General features: G+C 38.8%; 1 protein-coding gene and 1 long non-coding RNA gene across 6 annotated transcripts in view; one reads left to right on the top strand and one right to left on the bottom strand.

Annotated features, from left to right (window-relative positions):
- Window positions 1-1191: 1191 nt before the first annotated feature.
- Window positions 1192-2933, bottom strand: LOC120572211. Its single transcript, XR_005641387.1, has 3 exons — window positions 2857-2933; window positions 2663-2730; window positions 1192-1235 (listed from the first exon to the last, which is right to left on the bottom strand). It is a non-coding gene; the product is annotated as an uncharacterized LOC120572211 (long non-coding RNA).
- Window positions 2934-9771: 6838 nt separating this feature from the next.
- The window catches only part of LOC120572197 (high affinity immunoglobulin gamma Fc receptor IB-like), an 83113-nt gene continuing 74620 nt past the window's right edge, over window positions 9772-18264 (top strand). For 2 of the 5 annotated variants that reach the window (XM_039821392.1, XM_039821393.1), the window contains exons 1-8: window positions 9772-9820; window positions 9928-9990; window positions 10382-10645; window positions 11373-11780; window positions 11937-11999; window positions 12516-12590; window positions 12764-12838; window positions 13551-13630. In XM_039821392.1, coding sequence (XP_039677326.1) covers window positions 9790-9820; window positions 9928-9990; window positions 10382-10645; window positions 11373-11780; window positions 11937-11999; window positions 12516-12590; window positions 12764-12838; window positions 13551-13627 — 1056 coding nt within the window. In that variant the 5' untranslated portion in view covers window positions 9772-9789 and the 3' untranslated portion in view covers window positions 13628-13630. Of the gene's footprint in view, window positions 9821-9927; window positions 9991-10381; window positions 10646-11372; window positions 11781-11936; window positions 12000-12515; window positions 12591-12763; window positions 12839-13550; window positions 13682-18264 lie in introns of those variants that run through there. The other 3 variants (XM_039821395.1, XM_039821396.1, XM_039821394.1) reach the window with 3 other exon arrangements.

Raw genomic sequence — 18264 nt, forward strand, 5'->3', positions numbered from 1 at the left:
GTTCAGCAAATTCCTCATACAGTTTTTTGTAGAGCTTTATCTCCTTTTGTTCAATATGTGTCAAATTATCAGCACTCACCATGAGACGTTCAATTTGGTTGGACTTTCCAGTTAACTGTCTTAACTTTGCTCTCCTTGCATTTATATACTGATGCAGTTTCTCTTCACAGCCTTTTTGTGTAGGCAAGACTGCCCTCTTGGTGTCGAAGTCGGTAACTGCATCCTCCTCCTCTTCATTTTGCGATTCTGCCATTGTCGTCATTACAATGTGTTAGACGGAGAAGATGTGGTATTGCTACGGTTGAAGCTAATACTTGATTCACAAATCAAACAAGGAGAGGATTTCTTTAGTCCATCCACTGTAATTATAAGGTGGATAACACATAGGAGTGTTCCTGCGTTCCAATAGAATCGTTCCAGTCGGCAATTAATCCTTTGGGGCGCCGTCTAATTCCTGGCTGCGTATGTTTGCGACGTATCCCAACCACTGAGCCATGGTTTTTTGACTTGATGTAGTGGCAAACTTGAATCACTTCTGTCAGCGATAGGCAATTAGTCTTGACTCGTTCTTTATTTTCAATCCTTTAGTTAAGTTTGCAGACAGGTACTCACAGAATGGGCATCACCGCGTTGCGTTTTGTGAATTTATTAGCAAACCTTCCTGTACAGCCAAAGTTCTCTGTTTTCATCCAAAACATTTCCCCGAGCTTCTCTCAGACAGAAATCCACACTGAAAACGTCCAACTTGCTATTCCAACTTTCCGACCTTATTATTCGTTACAAACTTTGCATTACCTTTTACGGTCAAAAACACATTTTTGCCCCGCAGCTACCGCTGACCCAAAAACCAAAAAAAACTCCTCCTCTACCCAAAACAAAGGCACGTGCGCCGTCGCTTGAACATAGAACTAGAGTAAATTAGATCTGTAACAACGCTCATAGTTGAATACAATGTAGGTCAACATCAAATAATTATAATAATATAGAAACTTAAACATTAGTAAATACAAAAACTCAAAATGACCATTAGTTAGCTTTGGCTCTTACACCCTACTCGGAGTACTCCTTCTATATGTGCTTGAGTGTGTGTGTGTGTGTGTGTGTGTGTGTGGAGTGAGTGACTGAGTGAGAGTGAGTGAGTGAGATAGAGAGACAGCAATCTTATTTCTGTATTTGTCATAGAACACATACCATGCTGCACAAGGCTCCCAGTCGATCAGCAATTCTGTTTGGCCCTATGACAAGAACAAAAATACATGCTAGCATATTTTTGCATCAGGCTTTGGTAACAGCCACCATGTTTTACCATAATCAGGGCTCCAGACTAACTTTCTGCCTTGGTCGCACTGGTGCGCTTAACTTTTTATTTAGGTGCACCAGCACAAAATTTAGGTGCACCCAAATTTTTCCTCGCGTCGCCATTAACACCACAATTTCAAGGTCACCTTTTTATCACACTCCATATACATTCATATATATATATATATATATATATATAATGTCAATTATTTTGAACAATAATAAGGAGTTGGTACATTTTTTTTTATTTGAAGCACAATTATACTGTACTCAAAGTCTTATAGTGGGTCCCCCCTTGCTGTCAAATACCCCTCAGATTAACAACACCTGTAATTTGGCCTTCTTACCCTTTGGCCTTGTCTAAACCAGCTTGCCACACTCCCTAGCATCAAAATCCTCCAAGCTGGGCCCCTCCACACTGATTCTTATCCGATCTTCCACTAGTCCAGGACTAAAAATCATAGCTCTAGCGATACACAATATATATCTCTATCTCTAATATATATTTTTTACAAAGTGGGCTAAATGTTCAGTTTTAAGTCAAAGCCACTTTTCACAAGCTCTTTTATTAAAACAGATGTGATTAAAATAAAATGCAAAGACAGGGTTTCCTTCCCAATTTGAAAATATACAGCTGCAACACACGTTGTGTAGGCTATGAAATGTCTGTATCGTCCCTGGCTGCACTGCATTTTTATGAACTATGATAATGTGGCCATGGGTCACATCTCTCACCCAGGTCCAGCAGGCTCCGTCTCACACGTTATTACTCAACGAACTGAAGTTAGTTGCATGTAATAACTTCTAATGTGTTTTTTCGCCGTGGCGGCAGCAATAACAGAGAGTTACCAGCGGAAACACTGGTACCAATACAGGTTTCCCTCTCATACTTAATATACAGCTGTGTTATAACAATTAAAACTGTAGACAAAGTCAACAGTTTGGACCAGCGGCGCTGTGTCTCTCCATGTTGCAGGTGAGCCGGCCCGTGTGTGAGTGAATGGGGGCGGGGCTGCGCGGAGGAGAGATCCAAACACAGGCACGGCAGAAGGAATGGGTCATGCAACGCAACATTAAACCATATCGATATAAACGACATCGCTTCGTTCGTGGAGAGGCAGCGGATGTGAGGACGTTAGGTGCACTGGTGCAACCTAGGAAAAATTGGTCGCACTCTAGAGCCCTGATAATATTTACAGTATTTTAGTCAAGACACTGTCCTATATACTGTATACAATATTTACATTATTTGACTATTTGCCAGCTTTACTTCTGTGAATGACAAGTATTTGACATTTTGAGTTTAGTTTGAGGTAAATAGAACAAATAAAGAGTAGTGTGGTGTTTGTTATGCATGTCTTACCTTCCTCACTCTTTCTTTCAGAGCACTCCTAATTGGATAAACACCTAGGCCTGTGTGGTAGGAGCAATCTGAAGGCATCAAAACTCAGATTAGGAACACAACAATATCATTAGCATATCCAGGTTAAGCATTCACACCTGCAAGTGATCAAATATCAAGTCTGAAAGCAAATGTATTAAGTCATTTAAACTTACTTTTTTGTTGTTTTTTGCTTTTATCCATTTGTGCCTCTGTGGGATAGAAAAAATCTGACGTAAAAAGGCCACAAAAAGGCAAACAATTCAAAAACGGTCTTGCTCATTCTAGCATTTCTTACAAATACCCAATATCATTCAAAAAACTGAAAAATGCAAAACATGCCTGACTTCCGCTTTCTCTTCCTTGACCCTGTGGTTTTGAAGAAGTCAGATGTCAAAGTATGGACTAGCAAACAATTAAGGACTTGCTAGGTATGTCTTCTCACTCGCCACACACACAACAATAAGCACACAAACACTCTCATGTGTAACCTGTGTCATACCATGAAAATTATAACCCAATCAGAACTAATGCAATCGGTTGAGAAGTTGCCCAGCTAATCATTAGCTAAGCTTAGTACTTCTGCGATTGGGCCAAGCTAAGCTAATGATGTCAGTTGTCACAAGCTAATGATTTCAGTTGGAGACAGCTAGCCATAAACTTATATGCTAGTCGGCCCCTCAGACTTCAATTGAATTAGGCTAATAGGGGGATATGTGAAACTGGGATGTTGCACGCAAATACAAAAAAATATGTCCCTATCTAACTCTGCGGTAGACAGCAAATGAGCTAATTAACCGAAAACCGTGGAATGTTGCTTTAAGAGGTGTAAGCTTTAAAGAGTTACCTTTCTTAGGTAGATGTATTTCACCCGCGCCTCCACCTCGTCCCCGCCTCCACGAGGCCTTCCAGCCCCGCCTCCTCCACGATGCCTTCCGGTCCCGCCTCCACGATGCCTTCCGGTCCCACCTCCACAGCGGGGCCTTCCAGCCCCGCCTCCTCCACAAGGCCTTCCGGTCCCGCCTCCACTGAGGTGCCCTGCTCGTCACAGGGGGTGAGGGTCAGGGTGAGGAAAGTGTCCTCACTCGCATTCAAACCTGTACAAGTTTGATTAGAAAAAAAAAGTAGGAATGAGGCTGAAAAATAATGAAAGTATTATAAAAATTCATACATACATACATTCATACAAGAATTTTAAGGCCAGTATATTTCTTAGCTTGTATGCATTTACATACTTCTGAAACACGGGCCAAAAAAACGGGCTATAGGCTATTTTTCACACTGGATGCAAGTTTATGTGATTTTGGTAAGGCGTGAATAGCTAAAGGCGAAACAATGGGGAAAAACAGGAAACATACAACCGAATATCGGACTGGCATCTAAAGAAAACCCAACTCTATGTTGTACCAAATTTTCAGACTGCAATTGGGAACCTATATCAACAGGGCTATGTGTTGAACATGGCTGGAATTCTCCTATAACCTTAAAATCCCAAAGTATTGTTTATTTCAACTTAGTTTCTCCGCAACAAAAAGTAGTTCAATCTTCAGTGGACAGTCTTGTTTGCCACGATTGCCTCGTCCATGTAACCAACATTCCACAACAACGTTGAAATTTAACAGGGCTGTCATTTGTTGTATAAACTATAATAAATATTTGATAAGTGCTGAAAAAATAGGTAAGGATTGACAATCAACTGTACACTGTATGGCGACTGAAATAAATTATACTGTACATCTCACCTGCACAAACCAACTCATAAAATGCTGTCATCTTGCTAAGGTGTTGTGTAGCCAGCGGGTCCAGCTCGCATCTTGGGGTGAGGGAAGTTATGGCTGGTTTCTTGCCATCCTTCTGAAGAAGGTAGCTTCTCAAGCTGCAAAGACATTTATTTGTAAAGAATAAAAATAGTATGTTATCAAAAAAGCTGAGTGTAATTTCAGTGTGAGGCATGAAAAAATAATTGCACATTATTACATGTCATATTATTTTAAGTTCCTGTGATCATGTCAATTGACAGAATTTGAATGCACTTATGACCAGCAAAAGCATAATTACTGAGTCATCCTCAAAAGAGAATTTTCTATTTTGTCAAATATACTGTGAATGAAAAATAAGCTCTGGCTTGATTTTGATGTTAAAATTATTAACAGATCAGGGCTCAACGTTAACTTTTAAAAGTGGTTAAAAGTGGTTGCCAGCTTGGCAACCAGGCATGAGGTTTTGGTTGCCAAAGCCAACCAAATCTGGTTGCCACTTGTACGAATTTGGTAGCCAAGGGCAACCGGGCAACAATTAATGTTGATCCCTGCAGATGTATAGATTTTTTCCTTCCATCTTTCATATTTACCATCCTAATGAATAGGTTTACACTGAAAATCAATGCATTTCAATACATTGCAAATACATAACAGGATTAGGCCTACAAGGAGGAAGGTGGGACATGTCTCGTGATATTATATCACATCTAGAGGATACAAGATTTTGTAAAGTACACAATATAGGCGGGTTATTTACTTTGGTGGACCACAACCTATACATACTGTAGGCCTGTACTGTGTGTATAAGATTGCAATAGTGAGAGTTGTCAAACAAATCTGCTAACTTTTTGTGGGTCCTTTTTTTTTAACCTTTATTTATTCAGGGAAGGTTCACTGAGAGGAAGCCTCTCTTTTGCAGGAACACTTATTGCTTATAAAGCTCTCCCTCTCTGTCACATCCGCTATGTCTCTTTCTCAATGTGAGTGCTGCATCTCTCTCTCTACTGTTGTGTCTTCTTTTTCTTAGGCTACTTACATATTGTGCATCTTGTAGAAATTAGCACTTTATATGGGCCTACTGGTCTGGATTAGGCCGAGGCTTCCTAGTTCATTAATATGAATATGCCTTCAAGTTAGGGCTGGGCGATATATCGATATTATATGGACATCGTGAGATGAGATTAAATATCGTCTTAGATTTTGGATATCGTAATATTGTGATATGACATAAGTGTCTTTTCCTGGTTTTAAACGCTGCATTACAGTAAAGTGATGTCATTTTCTGAACTTACCAGACTGTTGTAACTGTTCTATTGTTCAAATTTGATCCTTGCTCCAAGCAAGCTGCTGACTCCTTTTGGATTGGCCTCTTTTATTTTATAGGCTTTTTATTTAAGATATTTTTTTTATTTAAATGTGCACCTTATGGAGCTTTGATTTAAAAAAAAAAAAGGTACTCCTGTTGTTACACAGTATTTATGTTTACATTATATTGTTATTTGAACAGCTGAGCATTTAATCATGAACAAGGTGAAGAAACCTGTTTATTATTTATTCATTTGATTTTGCAACTGTTTGCACTGAAATAGATGGTTTCTATGAAACTACTTGTGACATGTCAAATGAAAAAATATATCGTATATCGATATTCAGCCAAAATATATCGGGATATGACTTTTGGTCCATATCGCCCAGCCCTACTTCAAGTTAACAGTCAGTGACCTCAATGGCTGAATCAGCTGGCCTGTTCTGTAAAGAATCTGTGTTTAAAGTTAAACTCCACTTTTAACAGTAGTACCTAAATTCCTAATCAATTTTACATGAATGCCATGACTACATTAAATGCATCACATACTACTAAAAAGGGGAAACACATGCTCAATTTAAGTCAGTTTTTCAATAAGGATTGACCTGGCCCTCAACTTGCACCCAGTTGTTAATTTTGGACAACCGTGTGTTTGAGTTTAACACGCCTGCACTAGGCTTTAACTGTGTTGTGCTGATAACAATGGTAAACAGAAGTGAACATCCAGGTTGCATTTGAAAAATATATAATGATCTTCTGTCAAAAATGTACAGGGTCCAATCTGGCCATGCAATCACATGGTCACTCAATCATGACTGGTAAATGTGGCGACCTTATTATTATTATTATTATTAGCGTTAATTGTTACACACCAAAATGATGGCTTCATCCCGCATGGCTGCCTCATTGTGGTTTCTTTTAAGATTTCTAAGCCACTCCCCCTTCTTCATATCAAGGGCCTGCAGCCTTTTCTTCAACCGAGCCTTCTTGGGCTGCTCTGCACCACAGGCCTTACAAATCTTGGTGGCACAGGGCATGACCTGGGGGCAGTTGGGACATCTCTTTTGATTAGAACCCTTGTTGTCTGAAGAAAAAAGAGAGAACAAAAAGAAAGTTATTTATGTATAATTTAGGCTACCCATAGAAACATTCTGAATTAATATCACACTATATGATTTAAAATCACACTATATGCAAGGGACGCTATGTGCTTTCTTAATTCCAATGGTGAAATTGTCTCTTAGTCAGCCTTTTTTCTGAGTTTTGAACTCTGTTTGTGATGACATTGTGATAAGGGTAAACATTTCTCTGATTCTTTAACACAATAATACAGTGTGTGCGTGTGTGTGAGTGAGAGTGAGTGAAAGAGAAGAGAGAGAGAAAGCCAAGAAGAAAAACATATGTTGACTAAAAAAATAAAAATAATTTTGCTTTCATTGTTTATGATTAATTACACATTGCATGGTTGTATTTGAACTTGTGATGTGCGCACCAATCACAACAGCGCACCTCTTAACCAACACAAGGGCAAATGTTCAAGCATCAGATTGTTAAAGTCTAAACCGGGAAATGTAGTCTAACGCAGCTGGTGCACAGCTAATCTCTATTAAGATGAATCACTTAAACTGATGCAGACGCATAGCACGTGTTTGTGATATGTGGTGTGATATTGTCTTGAGAGTCAACTAACTAGCTAGCTAGAAGGCTACACTGACATGGGACATGCTAGGCTACACCGGTTAGCACGTTATAGGGTTTTATATTAGACAAATGGAAACACCAAAGCAACGTCACAAAAAGTTAAAATAGGGCATAAGACAGTCATGACAATAGCCCAGCAACATATATACTTGACTAATATAAATTTGCATGCATTTCATAGAGTTACATAGGCTACGTGTTCATGAAGTTGCAAATAATTTCAGCCTACCTTACTCAACGAGTCCAGAGGAAGTATGCAATGAGCGAGCGCGTGGCACCGTTATCCGGATCCAGGCACTTACATTTTTATGAAGCTCTTTTTCGGCTATTCTAATATATTATTGAAAGTGAAAATAATAAATTAATTAATTAAATTTAGTTTCATAAAAAAAAAAATAATAATAAAAATAATTAATAGGCTAGGTCTGCGAGATTACCCCCCACCCCACCAAACACAGAACATACCGCATTGGTCGCGGTTGACGTGGGACCCGCCCGGCCGAACCGGGACAAACAATACATGAGACAAATACATTAAACTATATTTTATTATTATTGCTATCTTTATTGTTTAAATCCTCAAATACAACGTTAGACAAAAACATCAATACACGAAAAGTATATATTTGTATCTGTCCTATTCGCCTTGCGGTAAATATTACGTCACTTCCGGACTATTCTGCTTATTTTTTAAGTTATCAAAGCTGTATCCAGCTTCTCTGCTGCAGCCCGACTGGCGAGAAAGTTTCGTGCTGTGATTACGTAAGATGCTTCCCATTAAAAATACATTAGTTTAAAAACGTGATCCCAACACGTAAATCTTCAAAATAACGTGAGGGTATCACGCGTTCCTAATAGATTTAATTTCATAATGTCATCACGAACTGACGTGAGACTCGGTTGGATAGGCTAGGAGGCATCAAGTATGACTCCTGGCCAATGTGTTGTGTAACTCTAAAAGTATGGGGAACTTCTTAATTAATCTATGTTTAGTAATTCATATTGTATCCTTTATTTTCTTTCTATATTTGAGCACACACACATTTAACATGGAGGTGTGACTTTTAGGCTTTTCCAGTTGCGTGGAGGCCGCATTCTCTTTGTTTGAAAAGGTCACTCAGGCCTCATGTGGGACATGTGGTTTCCTTTGTCTCAGAGGTCACATGCTCTTAGATCTTTGTTTAAAAGATACTGTTTAACCACACTGCTCGGTTCCAAGCAGAAGTCACTTCTCATTTCCCTTTTACTGCCAAAAACAGTGTTTTCTTTCAACCATATTTTACCCAAACCATGATATTTCCCTGGTTTTGATGGTGATTTGCAACAGTTTTGAAGACACTCACAGAGTTTACCCACCTACTGCTGTGGGCTGGGCATCAGATCAGAAAACAAATAACTATGTATTTATCGGTCCTCGTGAACACACAGCTAGTTTCAAAACAATGTTTAAAACATCTCTTCTTGTGCGAGAAACACGGTATGTGTTTATTAATTGATTTAGATTGAGAATATCAGGTTTTCGATTAAAACGTGTTTCTTTCTCTCTGGCTATTTATCACCAAACCAGCAATAACTCAAACTGGACAAAGGACGCGCTCCATTAAAGTTCTTTTAGATTATTTTTTGGGCTTTTTCACCTTTTAATGGATAGGACAGCTGGGTGAGAGAGAGGGGGAAGACATGCAGGAAATCGTTACAGGTCGGATTTGAACCCTGAACCTCTGCGTTGAGGCATAAACCTCTATCTTTACGTGCGCTTGCTCTACCCACTCAACCAACCCGGCCACTAAATTTATATATATTTTTTTTAACAAACTGAAATTTGCAATTTCCTTTGGTGGACACAACACAATGCTAGCGCTTTTGCTAAATTTGACTATAGTAAGCATTTTTTTTATGTGATTTAAAATGTTCAAAGTTGTACTGTTAGATACTTAACCAAAGTATGTCTGTACCAGATTTCAATACTTAATACCAATCGGAACAAATGTGTCAATTTTCCTTTATCATACTAAATACAGTCTTTTGGCACAACAGGGTTAATACATTAGTGTTGACGCTTGCTTTGAGGACAGCAGTGTCTGATGGCAGCTTTGATGCTGGACCAGCTTTTTCCACTTATGTTTAAGGTTAGCCATCTGTCTTTGATCTCTAGCTCGCACACTTGTCTTTTTTTAGGATTACACCAGTGGGATTATTATCTGCACTATAGCAGTTTTGCCTCACATAGACATTTCTAGATCGACATTATTAAACCAGAAATAATGCAGACAGGAAGGGGAGGTTCTGATGTACATCATGTGTTGGTTGTATTTCAGTCAGTTGCTCAGATAGTCAGCAGCATGGAGGTCACAGCTCTCTGCATAAGACTGTGTGAGTACTGACACTTTGTATCACTATTTTACTTATCTTTCCTTTTAGCCAGTGGACAAATATCTGTGTTTTATTTGACAAACCGCTCTCTTCATGTGTCTCTCCAGGGATGGACATGTTGGTCCTGCTGCTTGTAAGAGTTGACCACAGTTACTTTGCTCAGAAAGCTAGTAAGTTGGATTTAAATAATTAGCTGCATACTCAGTTTATGCTTGGCTGTGTGATATTCTGAATAATTATCTTATCGTTGTATCTTTATTAACTGCTGAAATGTGTCCTTTGTTCATACTTTAGCAACAAAGAGACCAAGAAAGATGAAATATGTAATCATGACATTGTAACCACAGTAGTCGGAGCAGATCTTGACCAAGTTACCCTGCTGCCCCACAAACTGCTAAGAGTACCTTAACATGTAGATGTTTCAATTCTATGCTGTTAATACTAATGGAAAGATTTTTGTTTTTTTTGTAAATGGTAGTCTAGACCAGCTCTATATGAAAAGTGTCCTGAGATAACTTGAATATTTGATTTGATTGCTCACTTTCTGTGTGTCCGTCTCAGATGTTGCTTTTCCTCGTGTTCTTCCAGACAGACTGCAGTTTTTTGAATATGAGAATGTCAGTGTGATCTGTCAAGAGTTAGGTGGTTTGACTGAATGGCGAGTGATGAGGAGGCTCAACGAAAGAAGTCCAACAGATTCTTACACCTGGCAGTCATCAGCACCATCCTTCACTAGGAATCTCACCTTTAAACATCACAGTGGAGAGTACTGGTGTGAAGATGCAGAGGGGAACACATGCAATGCTGTCATCATCACCATCAATCGTACGTTTAGCAAATAATTACGAATTTTGGTTTATTTGATGCAGTGACACAGTAAACTTAATTTAGCATTTTGAAAAAAGTTCTACTGTACATTTTAATGCAAGTCAAGAGACCCATTTAGGAAAATAATATGAAGAATTACACATGTGCCATCTTGACTGCTAACTTTCTTTACCACCTAAAAAATTATGTCTCTACTTTTTATGATAAAGTTTCAAAGTGTGATGTATGTTACACTTGAAGTAGAAGGCAGCCGTGTAGACAACTGGTACGTGTAATGAGCCGTCCCAAAATTTCTGAGCTGCCAGAAATCAAACTGATCGTCCAAGTCAGTTAACCAGTTTCTCGGACGATCAGTTTATGGATCAGATAAATGAATCAAGCGTTGTGACCTCACACTGCACATCAGACAACTATTCAGGTAGAAATGAGTCTGATTCTAAAATTAGTTGAGGAAGACCAGTGTGGGGCTAAAGTAGGGCTTCATCTGTACAGTGTCTACACGGCTTAAGAGACTCATGTTCATAAACCATGCAATTTCATTTCCCTATGAATACTTTCCTGCTTGAAAAGTCCTGTACAAATTAAGGGTTACTGTTCCTTTCAACAATATAATTTCATTCATGTCAAATACAGGAATTGTCCCTTTCTTCCCTTTTCAGAGACTGGTTGTTTGCCATTAAACATACATGTTCAACATCAAATCTGTTTTTATCACACTGACCAGCTGGTTCTGTGATCCTGGAAGTTCCTGCCAGTCCTGTTGTGGAGGGAGACAAAGTGAGTCTTTATTGTAGAAAGAAGGATACTCAGTCAAATCACATAGCTGATTTCTACAAAGACGGATCCAAACTCGGGACCTGGTATTCAAACAACATGACCATCCAAAATGTTTCCAAGTCTGATGAAGGACTCTACAAGTGCAGCATCTCTGGAGCTGGGGAATCACCACAGAGTTGGCTGACTGTTTTACAAGTAAAAAGTGATGAAGGCATGTTTAATAACTCCATTCCAGCAGCCGACGAAGAGACCCGACCTTCCAGTCCTTTCAATCTGCCCTCCCTGCTCTGGATTGTTGTGTTGGTGGCTCTGATGCTGTTGGTGATGGGACTTCTTCTCTGTAGGAAACACAGGGGTACAGCAACACTGTCTCCCAGAAATTACATGTACATATTTACTTCAGTAAATTACTTGATTGATTCACATCTCTCTTCTCTGCTTTTTTACCTCCTCTGCTCTTCATTCTGTACACGTTCCTGTTATTTGGCATTTGGTCTATTCTGTCCTCCAGTATTGGGCTGTTTGTCGTCTGGAAAACCAACACCAGGATCGCACTCACCTGCAGATCCTACAGGTGAGAAAAAGCCAAGTCGTAACATGACAAACATCATAATGTAAAATGTTAACATATTAACAAAATGTTAACATATTAACACATTGACTGCATGTTAACAAACTCCCTTTACAGTCTCATAGCTTCAATGGCCTGGTTATAAACTCTTCTTTCCTTTTCTCTTTTTAGCTACAAACTCACTTGTTTGCAATGTAATATGTCATCTGGTGTATTTGAGCAATTTGTTTTCATTAATAACTGTGCAAAATGTTGCTGATATTTTAATCCATTTTTGCTGTATTGCTTTACTGGCACTTTCTTTTAGAGAACAATGAAGTCTCTGGAATTTAAGTTCAGTCTTATAAGGTTAGGTCAGATTTTTTTAGGTGGGAATACTGTACACCAGTGCCCGCCTGTCTTTGCTATATAGCCTATATGCTATGCTATGCTGTATGCTGCATATTGATGAAAGATTGTATGCCCATTATTAAGTTTTTCGGATAAAATACAGCATAAATGTCTGTTTTCCTTATTTAAATTCAGGAGAGGACAGTATCGCTAATCAACATCATGCAACATACGCTGTTGTCAAAAAACAAAGAAGAGAGAAAGGTACGTTATATTATATTGCTTCTAAGTCCAAGTTTGTGTAAAATCTTTTGTTTTAATTATGTCATATTTTAAGTGATATAATGCTATAGGTGTAGAATACCTTTACCCCCTTTAATTATGATTAAACAGCTCAACAACGGAAACAGCCGTGAGAAAGTGTCTGTTTCTTTCAGTGTCTGATGGTGACAATGCCGGTGATCCGGACCTTGTGACATATGCTGTTGTTAAAAAACAAAGGAAGAAGAAAGGTAGTTTATATTATGTCACTTCTGCTTTACTGTTTACTGATTTACTTCCTTTCAGAGTAAGACTTAAGCAAGTCTGTGGTGCAACATGTTTTGTCTATTACTGAAGACGCTACAATTACACAGAATATTCAACACCATGTTTAGGGAAGAACTAAACTAGTAATTAAAAATATTTGTAAGTTTAGAACTTTTACCAGCCACTAACATTCTCTTTGCAACATAAATGTCACTAGTGTTAAGAGGTGATACATTTAAAATTGCAATACTAGACCTACATATTTTTAGATAGCTGTCTGCACACTGCACACTGCATTTTCTTTCAAATAGGTACTAAATGGTTTCAGCTGATAATTTGATCCTCTCAGTTATAAACCACATACGAAAACCACACACTGAAACAAAGCGCCCCTCAGTAGCTTTAATATAGTTGACTGCAGTACAAGAGGCTCTGAGGTTTTACACTATAAGATGGAAAGTTTTAAAGAAAATCCATTGAATGACTAACAGCTGTATGTAACGTCTGCAGCATGCAGTTTTCGTGACCTTTAAGGGACAGAATACTTCATAACCTGAAAGAATCGACATCAAACCACAACAATGCTTTATAAAATGTTGGAGCATAATGAAAATTCCAAATTTAATGATATTTTTAAGCTCTACAAACAATCTTACAATACATTCTGCATCACGTCGTATTTGTTCTCCCAAACAGAGCCGGACGGGTCCGGAGCAGCCTCCAAGCATCGTCTAACAGATGACAGTGTCGTCTATTCTTTACTCTACTTATAATAGGTAAGGCTGACCAGGGGCGTAGCACAACATTCTGGGCCCTGTAGAAAGGCATTTTCTATGGGCCCCTCCCCACATCCACAGCTATTCATTCTAGCATCTTTTTGGGCCCTCCTCACATGAGGGCCCTGGTACTCAGTCCCCTTTTCCCCCCCAGTCCAACGCCCCTGACGCTGAAAATTATACAGAATCTCTTTCCTCTGAAAATGTAAGTCCATGCACTCAAGTGTGTTCAAACCACAAGGTTATCATAACACAGCCAAGCTGAGGCTATGAGAGCTCAGTGAAAACTTTCCAAAATCAATTAGGTTTAACAAAGATGAATTTTAATATGTTGACCTGGTGACCTCATGTTTTCATTCATGCTGCTGTTTTACTTACAGGGAACTTAAAATGTTATCTTGCTCTCCATATTGTGGAGTTTTCCTGAGAGAACTCTTTGGTATCTTAACAAATATAATATAAATATCTTTCCTCAAGTGCCACCATGAAATTTAAAATGTTTTGTTTTTCAGTAAAATATCTCAACAATTATTTGATGGATTGCCACAACATTTGGTTTAGAGATCCAATTTTCTTTTTAATAGCATGATGGTTAATGATTCAGATCGTGTCCAATAATTTGGTTTATGAATATCTGCAAAACTATTTCCCATCAGCCTCAGCTGAACTTTTTTTTCACTGCTAATTAACAAACATGAGCATGCTAACATGGTAAACTAAGAGGATAAACATGACAACCATATTATACATATTCAGCAACATGTTAGCATTGTCACCGTGAGCATGCTGCGTACAGTCTAACAGAGGCTCTAGTGTGGAGACTCTTTTGTCTTTTTGACAAACCATAACATAGATGAGGCCATATAAAAGCTCAAATGACTTGCATGCTATTTTATGTGACTTTTTCTTTATCCTGTGTTTTACAGGCCACATATAGATCGACCCATTCGGAAGCACTCGATGTGTTTATTCGGTCAAATCTTCTACTTCTGTCTATTTCAGTTAGAATGGTCATACGTAAAGTCAATCTTTTAAATAATAATAAAAAAATTGTGCCTTTCCGTTATCAATATTGTATCTTTAATCATAAAGTGACCAGTGATGTAAATTTCAAAAATGTTTAAAATCTCTTCAAGGTCTATAAAACCAGCAGTGAATTCACAGAAACAAAGTGAAGTTGAAGTGGTGGAACAGCCTACACATACCGTAACCTGCCACTATTGTTCCTCTTCATGAGATACATTTCTTTAATGCAATTATATTTCTAAAATGTAACTTTACTTTAAATGAAGACTATAATCTTATTGCAGATGTTAAAGGAGATGAACATATTGTGAAAATTCAGTTGAGTTGTAATGAGCAGAGTGGGACCAGAGCATTTACAGAAAAGAAGCTCTAGAGAGAAAGACAATGTCCCCCACAAAGTCTACTGAATAAGAGTAGAGCATAATGACAAAGGTTATTGAATGAAAGTAGAGCTTACTGAAAACAAAAGAAGAAAAAACATGAGTAAGCCGACGATGTGGTCATATTCCACACACTGTACATCGTCTAAAATCTTAAAGTAATCACCCCTTCTTTCTTACTATTTCACACGTGCTTTGTGTTTAAGTATGCTATGTTTGGTGATTGCACCACTTTCGAATATATAGCCGATGACTTTAGTATTACACTCTTAAAGTGTTTTTAAATTTTGTAAGCCTTTTCCATTCAGCATTTTGCATTAAAGTGTGCTTCAAACTTAATTTTCGGTTACTAGGATAAGGTATTTTACTGTTTTATCTCTGTATCTTTTATGTTCTTACTGTATGGATAAAAGCATTGTGCACCAAAAAACGTATCATGGTTTTAAACATTGCATTGGAACAACTGTCATGTCACAGTTGAACGTAGCAGGCTAACAGGGGACGGAAAATTGTGGTTCAGCATTTAACTGACAGAAAACCGTAGCTGCTTCAGTTCGAGCATGCATACGAGGAAGACAGGATATGTGGCCTCATGCAGGTGGTTAAGACGGTTCTCGCCTCTACCTTGCTCTTATCTTTTTTTAATACATTTTGGTCAAGACGTTTGTAAGATGGCTCCCTTGTCCCCCTCTCAGGACGCTGTATGATGTGTGTGATAAGGGGATGGCAAGTCAGTTCGTCAGAGGCTTTGCTACTTTTGCTCTTTTCTTGGGAAATAACATCAGGCCTACACTGTCTCCCTCAGATGATGAGCACCGAATAACGTAATGACAATTTAATTTTCAATAATGAAAGTGCAATTTACACTTTGCAACGATTTGGTAAAATATTGTCTGTAAACTAAAACTTGGTGCCTACTGAACTTGGAACCACAACCTGTCTCTACATTCCCACAATTGAACTGTAGTTGACAAGGGCGTTGGGAGAGATCAGCAGAGATTGAGGATTACGCAAGGTCAATGTGAAGCCAACTCCTAAATTTATTGTAGCAACTTAGAAACGCTAGGCAACATTCTGAGTGACTGAAACTTTAAAAAGTCACGCTACCAAATTTTCGGATTAATCATTTTTAGTTGAATGAGCCCAGGCATAAGGGTATGTAAACGACTTAAGAACGCCCCCCTCCCTCTCAACTGCTATATATTTTTTTCTCATTGTTTGGCTGTACCAATATATTATCTACTGATTGTTGAATAAAAAATACATAAGAACCCAAGAAAGAAGGTGGAACAAAGACCAAAGGACCAGGAGTTTCAACCGGACCTCGTTAAGCCCCCGAGGTGAGTATCAGCCAAACCCACACCACTATAGAAACACGCCATTTTTCAAGTAGATGAGCCTCAGATACCCTGTGTACGTTGATAGATATGTGTGTGTAGATGTAGAGATGTGCATAAGATAGGATTTCTCTAGGCGGAGTGAGGCAGGTGATGTTGGAGGCTCGAAATCTCAGCATCAAACAGGCTAGTAGATGCCAAATTAGGAGGAGGCTTGACTCACCTTCGCCCCCCTCCCCTTCTCGCTTACTTCTTAGGATAGGAAGCCAGGGTTCTACAGGCAGTTGACCGGACGAGTTTGTTGGGATCAGTCAGAACTGGATGCTTACAGTTTTTTCCAACTGCTTACACACGTTTTGAAAACTATGTCTCCTTTTTTCAAAACTCTACACACAATTCCTAAAACTGCACACACAAAATGCAAAATGCCTCACATCTCCTTCAAAATAAAAACACTGCATTCAAAATACCATAAACACATCTCAAAATGAAGCATTTGCATCAAATGGCAAACACTTTCTTCATAATAGTAAATGTTTGGATATACCATGTACACACTGTTGTTCTAAATCTAAAGCTCTTTGATCTTTCATAGGCTTATAGCTACATTTACAATGTTCTAGAGAGAAAGTAAATCTGCTGAAAGTGGTTGAAAAGTGCACTGTAAAAAACTATGTAATGTTACAGCAAAACAGAAAATATTTATTGGGCACAACGTTACGTCTGTAAGAGTAGCTCAGTGTTGTATACAGTAGCATGAAACAAGAAAATACAAGTACAAACATATGTAAACCAAAGGTATCATTTTTATGCACACACACATATTTTGTGTGTGTGTGTGTGTGTGTGCGTGTGTGTTGTGAGTGTTTGTACGTTTTGCTTGTTTGGGTTTGTAAAAATATTTTAATGTAATAGTCAATACGTAATTTCTGGTATGGACGCCACTATAAAGCTACTCAAGATGGGCTTCTCTCCCTGATCTCATCAGAGATGGCTCTCCTTCTTACTCTTCTTCCCTCCTCCTCCTCCTCCTCCTCCTCCTCCTCCTCCCTCGTTGTTATCCCCTGTCTCTCCCTCCTACTCCCCTTGCTCTCTGTCTATTGTTGGCATCCATTGTTCAAAACAGGTAATCTGACCTTTGACCTATGTATAGGCCTATACTAAAGCAATGATTGGTTAGTGTTCAGTTATGACATAATGTGTTTGCAAATGTGAGAAGTGTGTGTGTGCCCTGGTAAATAAGTGTAGCATTTTGATTGGTTGTGTTTAGAAATGGATAGCAAGTCACTTCCTTTTAGATTTTTGTGTCTTAGGTAGAGAATTGTGTGTAATGTTTTGAAAAAAGTGTTTTATGCAATTGAAAGCTGAGTGAAAGGCTGAAGAAATAGCTTATGGTTTTGGAGATTTGCTGTGTAGTTTTGCACTTTGAGTGAGAGGTTTCAAAATCGGTGTGACATGAAAAGATTTTGTGTGTAAGCAGTTGGAAAAACTGTAAATAAGGGCAACGGGCCGCAGCCGCTGAGTCCGTGAAAAAATAAATAAAAACCGTGATCTCTGTGGCGGCAGATTATTGAACGTGCCGTCGCCGACCGGGCAGGCCTCGGTTTTGACTCTTTTTAAAGGGGCCGACCCGGTTCTCCTTGCCACTGTAAAACTTAGCAAGGCGGGCTGTGACACCCGTGCGCACTCTCTCTCTGATGAAAGGTCGCACAGGGCATCCCGTTATTCACAGAATATCACATCCCGTTTGACAGCAGAAAAGGTTTCAGTTCTTTAAAGCTCAGCAGTGAAAGTAAGGTTTTAGTTTCAGATCCTCTGAGTTCTTTCTAAAGTACCACGATTACATTGAGGGGGAGAAATCAACTGGAGATGAGGAAGCAAAGTGTTAGCT

The sequence above is a fragment of the Perca fluviatilis genome, chromosome 14 (assembly GCF_010015445.1).
Source record: "Perca fluviatilis chromosome 14, GENO_Pfluv_1.0, whole genome shotgun sequence".
Taxonomy (NCBI): domain Eukaryota; kingdom Metazoa; phylum Chordata; class Actinopteri; order Perciformes; family Percidae; genus Perca; species Perca fluviatilis.